A 16,723-nucleotide genomic window follows, 5' to 3' on the forward strand; every position below is an offset into this window, starting at 1 on the left:
TACTTCGCCATGAATACTTAGCATCTGAGCCTTCCTGACTAACCTCCGATGAGGGATCTTGTCAAAGGTCTTACTAAAGTCCATGGAGACAACATCCACAACTTTTCCTTAGTCAGCTTTCATGGTAACTTCCTCAAAGTTCGACAAGATTGGTTAAACATGACCTACCACCACAGAGCCATAATGTTGACGATCCCTGATCAGTGCCTGGCTATCCAAATGCTTGTATATCAAATCTCTTAGAACACCTTCCAATAATTTGCCTTCAACTGGCCTTGATTATTCTGTGAGCAGATTGGAATCAGTTGTGATGAGGATTTTGCCATTGGAGATCTGCTCAAGTCAAATGTACATTTAATAGTTAGCTGATAACGATAACAGGCCTATCAAATTTTCGATGGAAGAAACATTTATTCAATGCCATAGTAATTATGGCCTTACTTTAAGTCAGACTTGCTTTGTGGCAAGTTTGCAAATACACCAAGCATTTATTTGGCTCTTTTCATGACTGTAGGATATCATACAATTCATTTTAATTGAAACATATTTGAACATACAAAAAGGCTGCAGGCATGTGTATGCAGGAAAATATCAATAATAAGTAAGCATTTTTCTAAAAAATCTAGTTCAATATTGATACTTTAAAAAAAATTAAATACCTGATTCAGTAAAAAGGAATGGTTGATGTTTAGTGTTAGATTTTGGCTTGGGGCATGAAAAAATTCCTTTTACCTCTACATTATTGAGAGGTGAGATGCTGGCTTGAAAATACAAGTTTTTAAGAAATTTATCAAATGTCTTGGTGAACATTTTCTAAATAACTTTAATATGCACAGCCTAACTACATTTCATTGAAAAGATGGATTATTTTCGTTTGAATGTATAATCAAAACTTTTTTTTTGTTTTAAATTATTTTAGTTTCCTATGTCTTGTTCCTGATGAAGCAAAATCATCTTGCTATGTTGAAGGCACGGGATATGATACCTACCTCAGAGATGCACATCGGCAGGTAAGGGGCATAAGAATGCAAATCTTGCAATAAATGCCAAGTAAGTTTTTATATGTGCTTTGACAGCATGTCTTTTTGCTCTCTGCCCTTTGATTCCATGCCTTTTTCTATCTCATTCTACCAATGAATGAAATTTAGCTGTGGACAAATAAATTTTTTTATTTAAAGCAGAATTTTTCAGCGCCAAATAAAAAAACCCCAGTATCTGCAGATTCTGAAAGATAACTCCACTTGATATGAATCCTACTTTTTGGCTGTTTCCTTAGATGATCTTATAGTGCACTAGTTGATATCTCAGTACCTTGAGATGATTTTCCACCTCCCTGTCCATCAAGACTTTTCATGTTAGTCTCCAAAATATTACTTGTCTCTACCCCTCCTGTGAACACATGGATGGCTAAAGCTCTAATGTACACCTTCAAGTTAAATTTATCTTCTTTTATTTCAACTTCGGATAGCTCCACTCACATTACTTATGGCACTAAACTTAATTAGCTTCATAGTTCAGCACCATTAATTTTCTTTGCATTCCAAAACCACTTTATATTTTTCAAAACACAAAGTATTGTTAAAGCTTAAAAACTTGCATTGGAAAAGGTTTAGGTCTCATTGGTGTTGTATGATTTAAGCTGACATTTTTTTACATATTACTGTATCTCAAAAATGTGAGCCCCAACGCTTACTTAGTAAGCGTGACCACTGTCTTCATGCAAGTATTAACAAACTTTAAAGATATCTTTAAAAACCTTCTGATCCATCAAAAATACCAGTTCCTGAGTTCTGTTACACAGAGGAAATTATTTCTGAGCATGCATCCATTAGATATGAACCAGCGGAATACTGCCAGTTTGTAGAAGTATGATTGTTGTGTAGTTTGAGATCACTTTACCCATTCTTTGACATTGTCACAAATGTATTTTTTTTTAAAAATGAGACTTCCAGTTCTTCTTAGAACTTTGCACCATCAAAATAGTTTAACATGATGTGCAAGATGCAACTCTGACCATCTTGCTTGAGTTAATTAAATCTTATTTCATTAACAGTTCCGGAATTGTTGTGGTAATTGTATGAGATGGGACTGGCCAGGAACACCGAAAGCTTTGGAGAAATGCAACCTGGAGTCTCCTTTCTTTGAGGGACATTTTCTAAAAATTTTGTTTGATCGTATGGGCAGGATACTTGATCAGGTACTGTGAAATGATTATAACTGTTCATTGCAGAGAAAAGGGGATTCCAGTATTTTGATTCTTTAAAAATGTATCCTTTATGCATACTCCAGGTTTTTTTAATTTGAAATGTAAGTAACAATCCATAATTGAAAGATTTTATTAGTGTTTTCTTAAACTGATGCAATGGACCTAAGTTGTTCAAAACCGTCAATGACTTCTCCTTGTGCATTGGTTAAAAGTGGAAGAGTTGCGGTAATAGCACAGTGTAATATTTATCTGTATCCAAGTTTCTTATTCTGTCACAATGTCCCTTGGTTCCCTTACTGACAAAAAAAAGAGATGGTTTCAATCTACTCTGAACTTTTTCAGCTCTCTGGAGTAGAGTTTGAATGATTCACTGGCTTCTGAGACCAGACATTTCTCTTCCTAAGTCGTCAGTTATATTTTAATAATTTATACTTGGACTTGAATAATGTGACGATGATGTTTGCAGATTCATCTTGTGATTGGCAGTGAGGAAGAAAGCTTAAGATTGCAGGAAGATGTGCATGGTGAACGATCACAGGAGAAAAGTGGTAAATGGCATTCATTTTAGCAAAGTGAGCAGTATTGCATTCAAGAATGGTCACTGACAAAGGAATGCAATATAAATGGGAGGCTGTGAACAGAGGGACTTCGGACTGTGAATTCACAAATTTTCAAACGTGGCAGAACAAGTTGATTAGATAGTCAAATAGGCCTGTGACTTTCCTTTAAACTAAAACACTGTTGCTTGCAACATGATACATTATCCTCTATTCCCTGCATGTTTGTCCGTCTAGAAGCTTCTTAAACACTGAAATCATATCTGCTTGCACCACAGCCCTGTGTATGTTTTTTTTAAATTCCCTGGACATTTCCTTTAAACCCTTTCCCCACCCACTTGAAGTACGTTTCTTTTAATGTGAACTTTTTTTATCTTGGGGAAAAATATTCTGATTATCTCCCTTATCTACACTTCTCACAATTTCATAAACCTTCTCTCGGGTAATGCAGACAATCCAGAGAAAACTCTCCTCCTAACTCGTACACTTGAGGCCAGTGGCATCCTGGTAAATCTTTTCTGTACCCTTTCCAAAGCCTCCACATCCTGTCTGTAATTGCACAACCCGAATTGCCCACAGTACTCCAAGTGCAGTTTTGCATAGCTGTAATATGACTGACTGACTTGGTGCCCCAACCATTGAAGGCAACAATGCCATTTGCCATCTTTACTATCAAGTAATATACCAAAAAACCCAGAGATCTTCCTCCTAAGTAATATAAGAAATAAAGAATTTGGACTCGATTTGGATGGAGCACAAAAAAGATTTGTTAGGATAGCCCTAGCTGTAGCAAAAAAATGTATTATGTCAACCTGGAAATTAGAAGACAACTTGAGAATACAACAATGGTACATAGAAATGAATAAATGTATTCCATTAGAAAACATAACATATAATTTAAGAAATAACATCACAATATTCGAACAAATATGGGAGCCATACATGAAATACAATAGAGAAATCCTACCATGGACTTCCACCACCTAAAATGACAGAAGAAGAAGACAACAAAAAGAACTGACTCAGTAAAATTTCTTGTTTATTTTTATTAAGTGACAACATTGTTTAACGGGTTTAATGTATCTTATAGATTGAACTTCAAATAAATGGGAAAGGGGGTGGGGGAGGGAGGGAAGGGAGGGGGAAAAAGGGGGAGAAAGTGACACTATATATTCGAGAAAAAATGTCTATGTATCTTGGTCAGTGTGGTTTATAGTGTGAAAAATAAAGAATTTTAAAAAAACTTAGCCACTTTCAAGGTGCTAAAGACATCAACACCAGATCCCTCTGCTCATCAATGTCCTGCCATTAACTATTGTTTCCCCTTACATTTGACCTCGCAAAGTGCAACACCTCATACCAATCTGGATGAAACTCCATCTGTTGTTTTTCTGCCCATGTTTGTAACTGATTTGTATCCTATGGTGTTTTTCAATAGCCCTTCACGTGGTCCACAATTCAACAAATCTTTGAATCATCTGCAAACTTACTCAACTACCCACCTGCTATTTCATCCAAGTAATTTATAACAAAAAAGAAGGATCCAAAACTGATCACAGTCAGAATAACACCCTTCTATGAGCAAGCCAATTCCACATCCAAACTATAAGTTCATTTTGGCTCTAATCGGTACATTCTTGATCAGCCTACGAAGAGAGACCTTGTCAAATGCCTTACCAAAGTCCATGCAGACAACATCCAACACCCTACCCTCATCAATGGCCTTTGTCACCTCAAAAAAAAACTCAATCATATATTGTGCTAGGATGGGGTAAATAAGCTTATAACCTGAAGCAGTTCATTCAAATCCACTAAGGTTTGAAATAATTGGAAGAAATGAGGAAACCATTTTCAAATAGCCTGGAATTCATCATCTCCAGTGCAACCTCTTCACTTTTCAAAAGTGCTTGAAATGCAATTGGAGCCATAGCCTCACGGCTACAAACTATTGCTGGAAGAAAGAAGTAATCAGGCTTTTATTTGCCAGCATAGACACAAGCCAAATAATGTCTTCCTGCATCATACATTTTCTGATTAGGATTCCTTGTAGCTTGTACACTTGCAGAAATTTGTACACAGGGGTTAATAATATTTGTTGAAATGTTTTTCTATTTTATGAACAGAATAGATAAATTAGCATATCCCTAATAACGTGCTTTCTCTATTTGGTTCCTTTTCAACTTTTGACCTCCTCAAAATTTAATTTTTCACTTATCTGCAAACTTGGATAACATGAATATATTGTACTCCATGCTTCAGTTGTCATCAAAGGAACAATGAAAGCTCCAATGGCTCTTCATTCTGATGAATTCCAGAACAGAAATTTTTTTTTTTGCCTGATCATTCAAGTTATTTAGCCAATTTGATGCATTATTGGTGTTTCAGCAAGTTGATCAGTGAAATTTTGGGAGTGATAATGTTGTTTCCTTTCTTATTTGTCAATTCCAGTCAGAGTGAAAAGACTTCATTGTGGAAAATGGCATAATTTCTATTTCATATTTTATAGTTGCATTTAATTATTTTCTAGTTCAGTGCAATTTGGATGAAATGCAAATTTCCCTTGCTTTGAAAAATCTATCTGTGAATTCAGTACAATATTTTCATTTCAGCTACTGAATAACCTTGTGCTTACTTCGAGATTACAAAATTATTCCAACAATATCAGCCTTCAAAGCATTTTTTGAGGTGAAGTTAAACACAATTAGAAAACATTGAAAAATGAGATGACCGTTATTTTTTTAAAAGTTTACATTTGGTGTTCTCATATCATTTTAAGTTGCCTGATCAAGATTACTTGAAGTGACAGTGAATGGATAACATAATTTATTCTTGTACATTATCTTTTCATTAATAAGCATCCAAGATTAATTCATAATTTTTATATTGCAGCCTTGTATGGCACATTAGTTATTTTATGCTATTGTTAGTGAATCTTGATACTTCTATGGCTGCAGCAAATAAGAATTTTGGTGCATTTGAACTTTGTACTTGAGTATATGACAATAAACTCGGATCATTATCATCCATGGTCTTTATATTGCAGTCTTGTAGCTGAGAACATATTGAGCTATTTGAAGATTCTTTTTCTTGTTACTTTTACATCACTTTCTTCTTTTTCCAGCCATATGATGTGAATTTGCAAGTGACCTCTGTGCTGTCAAAGTTATCTTTATTTCCACATCCCCACATACATGAATACTTGTTGGATCCTTACATTAACCTGGCTCCAAACTGCAGATCTTTATTTTCTGTTATTGTAAGGGTAAGTACATATCTGCACACTTCACGTCATAAGACGTAAAAAAAATTGCGTTTATTCAAACCAAATTCCTTTTTTGCAATGTATTTAAGAACTTTTCATCAATTTGAAATAGATGTTTATATTTTGTATTAAACTAAATGTATAATATACAAATACTAATGATATAAAATTTTCACTGAAAAAATTATAGGTGGTTGGAGACCTAATGTTAAGAATACAACGCATCCCAGACTTTACACCAAAGCTTTTGCTCGTCCGAAAACGTTTGCTGGGTTTTGAGCAAGATGGGCCCATGTAAGTTCAAATCAATCACTTGTCTTGATCTTCTATCACAATATTAGTTATTTTACATGTGGTCACAAGTGTGAATCCAAGGTGTTTCACCAATTTCAGTTTTTTGAAGTGGTGACAATTAGGATTGACAAGGGCAGGGCGGATAACGTTGTCTATGTGGACTTTAGCAAGGTCCCATGTGAGAGGCTAGTCCAGAAGGTTAGAACCTGTGGGATTCAGGATGAGTTAGCGAATTGAATACAAAACTGCCATGGTGCTAAGAGGTTTTTTTTTTAGATTGGAGGCCTGTAAACAGCGGTTTACTGCCATAAATAGAGGATTTAAATGAGAATGTAGGTAGCAGGATTATTTAAGTTTGAACTAGAATTGGTTGTAATATCTACAGTGAAGGAGATTGTCTGATCTTACCACAAGATAGAGATCAACTGGGAAAGTAGATAAGGATATACCAATGGAATGCAGGATACAAGTTCAAAGTTAACCAAAGCAGGACAAACACAATGAATGGATTGGCCTTGGGAAATGTTGTTGAACAGAGAGACCTTGGGGTACAACTGCATGGTTCCTTGTAAGTGGCAATACATGTTGATAGAATGATGAGGAAGATGGTGAAATTCTTACCTTCATTGGCTTAAGCATTGAATTTAAGTATTGGGATGTCATATTAGAATTTAACATTGTGTTGGCTCAGCTGTACTTGGAATATCATGTATAGTTCAAGTTACCGCACAATAGAAAAGATCTGATTAACCTCGAGAGAGCGAGCGAGCGAGCACTGTGCAAATGTCTTCAAACACTCCCAGCCATTGGCAGAAGTACCCATTCGCTTCAAAAATACCTTGGTGCCAAAGAAGAACATGTTAACAGTCTAAATGCCTACTGACTGATGGCTCTGATGTCCACTTTCATGAAGTGCTTCGAGAAGTTGGTCTTGGCTCATATTAACTTCAGCCTACCATCCACCCTCCAATTTGCCTATTCCGCAACAGATCCATGACAGATACCATCTCTCTGGCCCTACACTCAGTCCTGGTTTATATGAACAACAATGACATCTAGTTCAGATTACAGCTCTGTCTTCAACTCCATAATGCAAAATAATCTTGTCCTCAAACTCCATGTCCTTGACTTCTGCGAATGTATGCAGGATTTCCTGTCCTCCATACTTCAATTGGTGAGTATTGGTGAAAGCCCCTCCTTCACGATTGTCCTCAACCTCAGGGCCCAACAAGGCTATGTATTGAGTCCCCTACTGTACTCCATGAACACACATGGCCAAATACCACTCCATTTCCATCTATAAATTCACAAATGACACCATATCAGGTCAGGTCAAAAACAATGATGTTGGTAAAAAGAAGGGAGGTTGAGAGACTAATAGCCAGGAAAACCTCTCTCTCAATGTCAGTAAAACTAAGGAACTGGTTTCGAGCCTGAGCCCTTCCTCATAACCTCGATTTAAAAACTGGTTATGGACCTGCTGAAGTCCTCCAGCATTTTTGTGTTTTTACTACAATCACAGCACCTGCAGACTTTCATGTGTAATGAAAAACTGTTAAGAAGTAGTTTACTGAACCCACAACTGGAATGAGTAGATTATCTTGAGTGGCTAAGCACTTTAGTTGTATGTGCTGCAGTTTAGAAGAGTGAAAGGTGTTTAACTGAAACATGCAAGATCTTGAGAGGTGTTATCACTGTGCATGGGGGAGAGGATATTTCTCTGTGTGGGAGAATCAAGAACTGAGCATCATTATATAAAAAAGTGGTTGAAATTTTCAGTTGGAAATGAGGTGAAAAGTTTCTCTCAATTGGTGATTAGTTTTGAACTCTACTCCCAGTGCCATTTGAGTGGAATTTTTGAATATTTTCAGAGGTAGGTAGATTCTTGTCAAGCCAAATGGGGCTGGCCATGGTGAAGGTAACCAAGAGTAGGCAAAATTTAGGTTAAAATCTGATCAACAATAATTCTATTGAATGTTCCTAATTATTTTTTTATTGAAAATTACTCACTTGTGTGTATTCAATATTAAATTAAAATTTTTAATTGCTAATTATTTAGTAGAATGATTAAATCTGAAGTTGATAAACTCACCTCTTTCACTTTTTCTTCACACAGCATCGACCACATGACCTTGCTGGAAGGTGTGATTGTGTTGGAAGAATTCTGTAAGGAATTGGCTGCAATAGCATTTGTTAAATTCCATGCTTCCACGGCAACTTAATTGCTGGCTGGTTTCCATAAAGGAACATTCCCCACCCCCCCATTACCACTTCAGTCTTACTAGTCAGCTTCCATGAAAAATATTGGGAATAATGTGGACTGCTAATTGTGGTGGGTTGCCCATCACTGGATGTGGATAGAAAAAGGGAAATGTGTGCAAAATTGGAGCAACCAATAGTAATCTGAAAAGCTGAAAGATTGTGCCTGGAAGGAGACCAGATCCACTCGTTTTTACTGTTCCTCAGCTTTGCAGGTGACTTGACCGGTATTGGAAAGATAGAGATGTTCAGACGCAACAGTTGTTGTGTATGCTCGATTGTATGTGGGGCTGGTTGTTTCTCTTCTGTCCCTTTTTAAAATCATGATGTATTCTCTTATTCAAAGTTGTTCTCAACACTTGAGAATTGTTTGGGCAAAGGTCAATCATAGAAATGTTTATCAGTATTTTATCAAATGCTTATTTAAGTAAAGAAAGTTGGAGGGTTGATTTGAAATGATTGTATATTATGCCTTTGAAAAGGGCAGCATTAAGTGTTAAGTCTTGTTTATCTTTTGTTACTTGGTTCTCTTCCCCTCTCAAAATCTTCAGGTTGTCTAAACACCACAGCCATGTGGGCTCTAGCCTTTATGGTCATCCCAGGGAATAACCTTCATTTTGTGGATGAAAGTCCAAGCTTGAGTAATGCTTACTTGCACAGTTGGAGAAAATGACTTTTGGGTCGATGACTCGTGCTCCATTTTTGATTGTTCACTATTAACAAGTACTCAGCAAAGCTTCAATGAGACATCACTTTCAACTTACTGATGCCACCATAAATAAATCATTTAAAACAGTCATCATTATCTGTTTTAAACTAGAACATTCAGAATGATAACTTGATGTTTGTAAAGTAGTATATCCTACTTTGAAAAGAAATTGAAATGTTTAATATAATTCACATTGGATACACAAAATGTGCAATAAAATAAGTCCTTTACAATTACTTGACATCAAGTTTTTGTTATAAATTATGATTAACCAATTATGTTCTGTCTTTATAGTTTTGCTGAAATCCTACTTGTCGGGCTTCCTTTCAATGCTAAATTTTAATATGCAGACCAGCTCTTTTCCTGGATGGTTGCATTGAATTTTCTTAAGGGAGTACTAGTTTGTAGTGAACATTCGGTGTGTTTTTGTTTCTGTAAATAACTGTGGTTTGAAATGTTTTTGGTGTCAAAATGAAATATTTTGAGATTTCACTTTAAATGTCAGTCTTCCTTTTTTTGGTTTGAGTGCATAACTTTTGCGTGCAATATCAAAGCTGTATTGCCTTACGTGCAGCTTAAAAACAACACTTTGTGTGTAAAAAGGTCTTATAGGTTGATCTATGCTTGCTTCTCCTATCACCATTGTATATGTTCATAATCTGGCTAATTTACATTAAAACTACATTCATAATTTTCCTATTGAAGAGATTCTCATTTTAGCACCTTATTTTTACATGCCATACTTTTTAAAAATTATTATTTACAGCACAGCAGAAGCCAATTCAGGCCATTTAAACCCATGCCGTCCAATTACGTCCAAATTAATCTCCAACCCCATACCTTTTGGAGGGTGGGAGGAAACCCATGCAATCACGGGGAGAATGCACAAACATACTGCGTGTGGCACCCAATTGGAGCCCAGGTTGCTGGCGCTGTAATGGCATTACGCTAACCACTGCACTTAACTGTACCTATGGGCTTTGATTGATGAGGAACTTCCTGTTGGTCTTGAGGTCAAATTTATTGTTGGCACAGCTTTTTATGTTTCTACTGCAGTTTTGGTTAACTGTGAAGAAGCTGTGATTAAAACTTGTCATTTCAGTGCTGTTTTACATGCAGCTCCCCAGGTAGCAAAACAAAACAATAGAAATTGGAGTTTCTTATTATGTTTCCTCGTTTTTTTAAAAAGGCCTAAAGAGTTTGTCTTGTTCTGTAACTTTACCTGCATGTGCAGATGGCGTTGCTTTAGAATGTACAACTTTATTTGGTTTAATTTCTTATTAAATTTAATCTGCATCATGTGCAAATGCTGCACTTGTCTCTTTTAGTTCTGGAACCTCAGTCGTTTTGGTTTGAAAGCATTGAATAAGCAGAACTCCATGTTAGATGGTATGTGTTCATTAATGAAGAAACCATAGCCATGTTAAATGCACAGATGGCATCTTCTTCACAGTATGCTTTTAAATAATTAATACTTCCAGTGGGAAAATCCAGTATTCATAAGTAGGTTTTTTATATTTAAGATGGCTATTAACAATACTTTGTTAATTTAAAACTAAAAGGATAATATATTTACCAGTCTTTACACATTATTGGCCCAGAATCTTAGTGTACATATATGATGAGAACATTGCACAGAATACATTGTAATGTGACTGATTTGTCCATGCAAATTATTTCATTATTAACTGCTGACCCTACTGTGGGCAAATTTAATTGATGTTCTCCCACTTGCAACACATACAGTGAAGTGTATGAGGGTTTTCTTTTTGATGTGATTCTGGTCGCAAACAGCCTTTTTCTCAACTGTGTTGTGTCATTTAAGGGCAGCCATAACTAAATGCAGCCAAAGCAACGATAACAACCTACCCCTTCTTTTTCTTCAATGATAATGAAGAATAATGGATGTAGAGCATTAATGTTTCCAGAAAACTATTTTCTCCTGATTTGGGCAGTAGCAAAATATGTTTGGGAACTTTGTGTATTGATCGTTTTCTTTTTGTTCCAGTAAATTGTTGCTGAGACCTGCATTGTGAAGTTTCTTTAATAGGTATTGTATCTTTTGACTTCTACTGTAAATGACTTCAAGAGAAAGATTGACAAGGTTTAATTTTTTTGGAACTAAATTTCTTTAAAGAATCTGAATGCCTTGTAATGAAATGCTGTCTGCTACTGGGAGCAGTAGCCTAAAAATAATCATCTGCCTGAGTTTTTATCAGTTATCAGAAAGATTTTTTGTGCATTGTCATTTCTTTTACTTGGATTGTCTATGTAGTATATGCTTTGTCATTGAATAGATGTTTAAATATAATTTTGTACCCTCCCAAGTGATATTTGACCTCAATATTTTTAAAAAATGTTTTAATATAAATTTTTTTAAAAATGTAGATATACAGCACGGTAACAGTCCATTTCACCCCTCGAGCCCATGCCACCCAATTATCCTACAGTCCCGTACGTGAAGGGTGGGAGGAAACTGGACCCCCCCCCCCCCCAGCGAAAACCCACGCACAAACTGGGAAAATGTACAAATTCCTTATAGACAGCGCAGGATTCGAACCCAGGTCCGGCTCGCTGGTGCTCAAAAGGAAATGTGCTAATTGCTATGACAATTTTTGTCTGAAAGAATTAATGTTTGCAAACTGTATTCAGTATGCATGCAAACAAATGTGAGAATTTTTAAATGCTTGAAAATACTACAATGTATTGATCGCATCAAATGAAATTCAGTTCACAGAACAGACTAACTTATTTTCAGTCTCTAGTTTTCACTAGATGGCAGCAAATCTTTAACATTGAGGAACACCAAAAAATTACAGATGCTGAAATCATGAACAGACAAATGAATAGGTGGAGGAACTCAGCAGGTCAGATAACATCCATGGGTCGAAATGGCCAGTCAACATTTTGGGTCTGGACACTTTATCAAGAATAGAAGGGAGGAGTGAAATTATATACATAAAGGAGGAAAGAAGCTGGGAGAGGCCCAGGGTATAGGACAGATGGTGTGAGAGGTGGAAGATAGGTAGAAGGAAGAAACCATTATGGGGTAGAGAAAACCAAGAAAGGAAAATAAAAAATGAACAAATATGTTAAGAGATGAAAAGAGGGGAATAATTTTTTTTTGGGGGGGGGGGGCGTGTGGCGGGGAGAAACCTAAAATTAGAAAAGCCACTGTTCATGCCATTAGATCTAAGGTTGCCCAAGAATTTGATGGACATGTGTACCAAAATTATTACTTGCTGCAGTTGAAGAAAAAAAACCAGACTGCCAGATGGCTGTTGGAAAGAAACTGATCTCAAACATAGAGATGTTGGTCCTGAGATTTCTGTACCTTCTTCCTGAAAGTAGCAATAAGAAGAGATTGTAACCCAGGGGGTCTATATGTTGAATGCAGGCAGATGGGACTAGCTTCTGAAGATGACTCGATTGGCCTGGACAAGTTGGGATGAAGGGCCTTTTTCTGTGCTATAAAACTCAGTGGATGTGCTCAAGTAAAAGACTGTGATTTCACAAAGTTATGTTAATTTTCCTGAATACTTGCCAGGGAAAGCATTGCCTATTAATATAACATCTCCATAGGGAGTGCTTTGGAAAGGAATGCAATTGGCAACATGGCTCTTAAGTCTATGCAATTATTTGATGCAACAATCAGAAAATTTTTGGCTTTGCAGGCCCCAAATGAGCTTTACTAGAACTTGTTTGTTAAATGATGGGTGATAAGCGATTGGAGTTTGGTGATGGGTGATGAGCGATCATTTGATAAATGATGGGTGATAAGCGATTGGAGTTTGCTCCTGTATGGGAGCATTAATTGTAGTAACTCCAGCAGAAGAGTGGAAAATAAGCAGTCACCTGGGTGGTGATTTCCAGTCCATAGTAACTAATGCTTTATTTAACTTTCTGGAACAGTTGACTGTTAAAATGGTCACACCACTGAGCAATACTGACATAGATCGAAGTCTGGTCGGATGGTGTTGGTTGGAATTCACCTACTCTTGTCCTTGCCATTTCTTGGGACAAGATCTGATTGCAAGAGACCATGGCAGACCTTGCAGCAATAAGCTGCGGAGAATGAGCCAACTGGCATAACATTGGGCTACTTTGTTGGCATCTTTGTAAATAGAAGCTTACAATTTACACATACCATTCATAAATGCAGCTATCCATAAGTAACTAATTTATGAATGGCATGTTGTTTTCATTAATATCGGTTATCTTCCAATACATTCTTATTTTGCATACACAGAAATAAGTGACAAAGAAATCTCTACATTTTTTGATATTGGTGAATTCCACTCTTGGTAGAATTTTGAAACATGAAAATCTGATGACATTAGAATTGGAGTAAAATCACAGAAATGGTGAAAGAACTCAGCAAATCTCACAGCATCTATAGGAGGTAAAGCTATATAACTGATGTTTTGGGCCAGAGCCCTTCAATGTATGAGTAAAAAGCAGGCAGATGCCTGAATTCAACAAAAAAATGGGCAGGGGGAGGAGTTCAGACCAACATACACAAGGTGTTAATTGGATGCGGATACGAGGACAGAAGAGGAAATGTGTAAATTGATAGGGGGGGGGGTTTGGCTGTGAATGCAGAGCTGGGGAAAGGAGACAAAAGGAAAAAAAGGAGAGCGAGAGACAGCTGGGGGGGAGGGGGGGGTGGGTAACAGAAACCAGAGAAGTTGGGGGTGCCCAGACAGAATATGAGGCATTGTTCCTCCAATTTGTGGGGTGATCTCAGTCTGGCAGTGCAAGAGACCATGAACTGGCACGTCAGTAAGGGAATAGGTCGGGGAACCTTAGTGGAGTCTGCTTGCCATGTGTGCTCAATTTCATCTTTGTACTGCAGCCATTGTGGTAACATGCACAATTATATGAAAGTATGTAAAATTGGAATGAAGCAACTCACTTGCAAGATGAATTTTTTTTTAAACTCCAATGTCATGTGACATTTCTCGATGTTAAAACTGCAATGGAAATGCAAATACTTTGTTTAAACTTCACAAAGAAAAAAAGTATTCTGTAGTCTGTCAATACTTTTGTCAAATTTAATTTGGGTCAATGATGGGAAACTCAAGCTTGTATCTTGAAATTTATGGCTAATTGAGTGTGAAAAGCTGGAAGAGTTGGATTATTTTTGCTGTCTTGTCAATGTCCAAAAATTAGACAACCAATGTGGTGCTAAAAGTATTAATAAATTGCAATGAAATAAATTATAGAGCTTGAGAGCATTAATTAATAAATTGCATGTATTTTTAGCAAAATTTTCAGCGCAGATTCTTGAAAGAATTCAGCGAATAAAACTTTTCCCTTTAGTTGTACTGCTCAATGTCGATATCTTGTCATCTACCCTTCCAAGGTGTTGATTTGTAAAACTGCAGAAATATTTATTCACAAACTTTGATTAATGACAATTAAATAGAAGTAATTTGTAGTGAAATAATTAAAATGCAGGCATGGTTTTAAATTTTCAAAGAAAATTCAATCAAAAAGCAAAGGCAGTAAGTGTTGAAAATTTGAAATCAGGGTAAAAACAAAGTGCTTGGGTGACATGCAGGTTGTAGACGTTGCTCCACTTCAGTATCTCATGATTTCTGTTGGTATTTAAAATGCAATGGATCATCTTTAATTTCCAACACTGACCGTGCGCATCATCTCATATTTCCACAGTTTTAAACATTTTGAAGAGATTATTCTCGTGATCACTCTGGTTCACTCTTTTGTCGATAAAGCATGTAGACTGGGGATATACAGTATATCAACCATTCATACTTTTCTGCCAATAAAACATAACAAAAATTGCATTACCTACAAATCTGATAAAGGAATTGTTTAATGTTGGGGTTGCTAAAGATTGCTGGAGACAGTGAAGCACTCAGTCGCTCACTCCCATTTATTAGTACATGTTGGTCTGCAAATCTGAACGCCACACCATTTATGTGCATTATTTCTAGTGCCATCGGTAGAAATGCCACCTCGGAGTCAAAGTCTACAGGATTAGGTCCCACACCAAAATCAAGCTGAAGAAATGAAGTTTGCTGCTCCAATGCACCAGAGAATTGCTGACGACATCTCTCAGATGAGAGCTTGAATTGAGGTCTCATCTCCTCAGAGCATATGGGCTGAATAGATTCAATGACACTTTTTTTGTAAAGGTGTGATCCTTGGTGTTTGGACCAAAAGTTAATATTAAAAATAATGATCAGACCTTTTTGTGGGATTCTATTGTGCTTCCAAAATTATTACCACAGTTGCAAAACTTCTGAAGTACTTTGTTTGATTGCAAAAGATGTGGAAATGTATTTTTTTAACCCAATAATGTTGAATTTTTGAACAGAACATAAGTTGATTTTTTTTAAATCTCAAATTGCTGTTCAGATGATGGATGTACCACATTCCCATCAAATTCTTTTTCTTTTTTATCCGTAGCACTACCGATTATGGTTAATGTTGTGTATACATTCCTTTATCCACCAAATAATATGATCAAAGTTTCCTTGAGCCAGTTGAGTACAAATTCTGCATGCACATTTCCTCTGTCTGAAAGGATCGATCTGGCCTGGGGCCCTCCTTCAACTGAAAGGAAGTGGCACGAACTGACAGTGAAGGGAGAATAAAGGTCAGAATGTTTGCTGCTCCTTCTGAGAAGCAAGGGAAAGAAATTCTGCAGTTGACTTTTGTTGCAAACACTCCAAAACCATGAATGGCGTCCATGACAGCCTTATAACAGAAAGCCTTGAACATTTGGCCTAACATCTGCAATGTAAGGATCGTCCTTCAGGTAACATCACTGCATACCCAACCATTTCCATTCCTCATGTACTACAACTTTTTTTTAAAAATGCTGTCTCGCAGCTCCAGAGACATGGGATGTATCTGGGTGCTGTCTTTGTGTAGTTTACACATTCTCTTTATGACCACACAAGTTTTCTGGGGAGCTCCAGTTTCCTCCCACAAGCCAAAGAATTGCTGGTCTGTTCATGTCAAGTCACCTTTATATGTCACTGTACGGCAAAGACAAGATAGGTTTCTGTAAGACCATGGAGAAGATTTGCATAAATGTTAAAATGGAAGTTAAAATATTAAAACATAATAAAAGTCCACAGTAGACCATCCACATATGTTCTGGGAATCAGGAGCCTGATGGCTTGGGGGCGGGGGGAATCTTGTCCAATCTGGACATAAGGGCTGAGTGCTATGGTACCAACTACCAGATGGCAGAAGGAAGAAAATTTTAACATGAAGTCCTTTGTTTATTGCTTTCCATGTGCATTGTGCTGTAGATGTCCATCGTGGTAGGAAGAGGGTCCCCAGTGATCTTTTCTGTTGGCTTCACTATCCTCTGCAGAGTCTTTTGTTCTGAAGTGGTACAGCTTCCAAACCAGGTGGTGATGCAGATGGTTAAATAACATCTGTAAATTGTCCATACT

The 16,723-nt window shown here is 36.8% G+C and overlaps 1 protein-coding gene across 2 annotated transcripts in view; it reads left to right on the forward strand.

The window, feature by feature from the left end:
- The window catches only part of fhip2a (FHF complex subunit HOOK interacting protein 2), a 52,655-nt gene extending 42,067 nt beyond the window's left edge, over positions 1–10,588 (forward strand). For both annotated transcript variants that reach the window (XM_069900012.1, XM_069900013.1), the window contains exons 13-17: positions 920–1,010; positions 2,054–2,197; positions 5,885–6,025; positions 6,216–6,319; positions 8,436–10,588. In XM_069900012.1, the coding sequence (XP_069756113.1) occupies positions 920–1,010; positions 2,054–2,197; positions 5,885–6,025; positions 6,216–6,319; positions 8,436–8,541 (586 nt within the window). In that variant the 3' untranslated portion in view covers positions 8,542–10,588. The remainder of the gene's footprint in view (positions 1–919; positions 1,011–2,053; positions 2,198–5,884; positions 6,026–6,215; positions 6,320–8,435) is intronic.
- The last annotated feature ends 6,135 nt before the right edge of the window (positions 10,589–16,723 follow it).

This window comes from Narcine bancroftii, chromosome 10, assembly GCF_036971445.1.
Source record: "Narcine bancroftii isolate sNarBan1 chromosome 10, sNarBan1.hap1, whole genome shotgun sequence".
NCBI lineage: Eukaryota > Metazoa > Chordata > Chondrichthyes > Torpediniformes > Narcinidae > Narcine > Narcine bancroftii.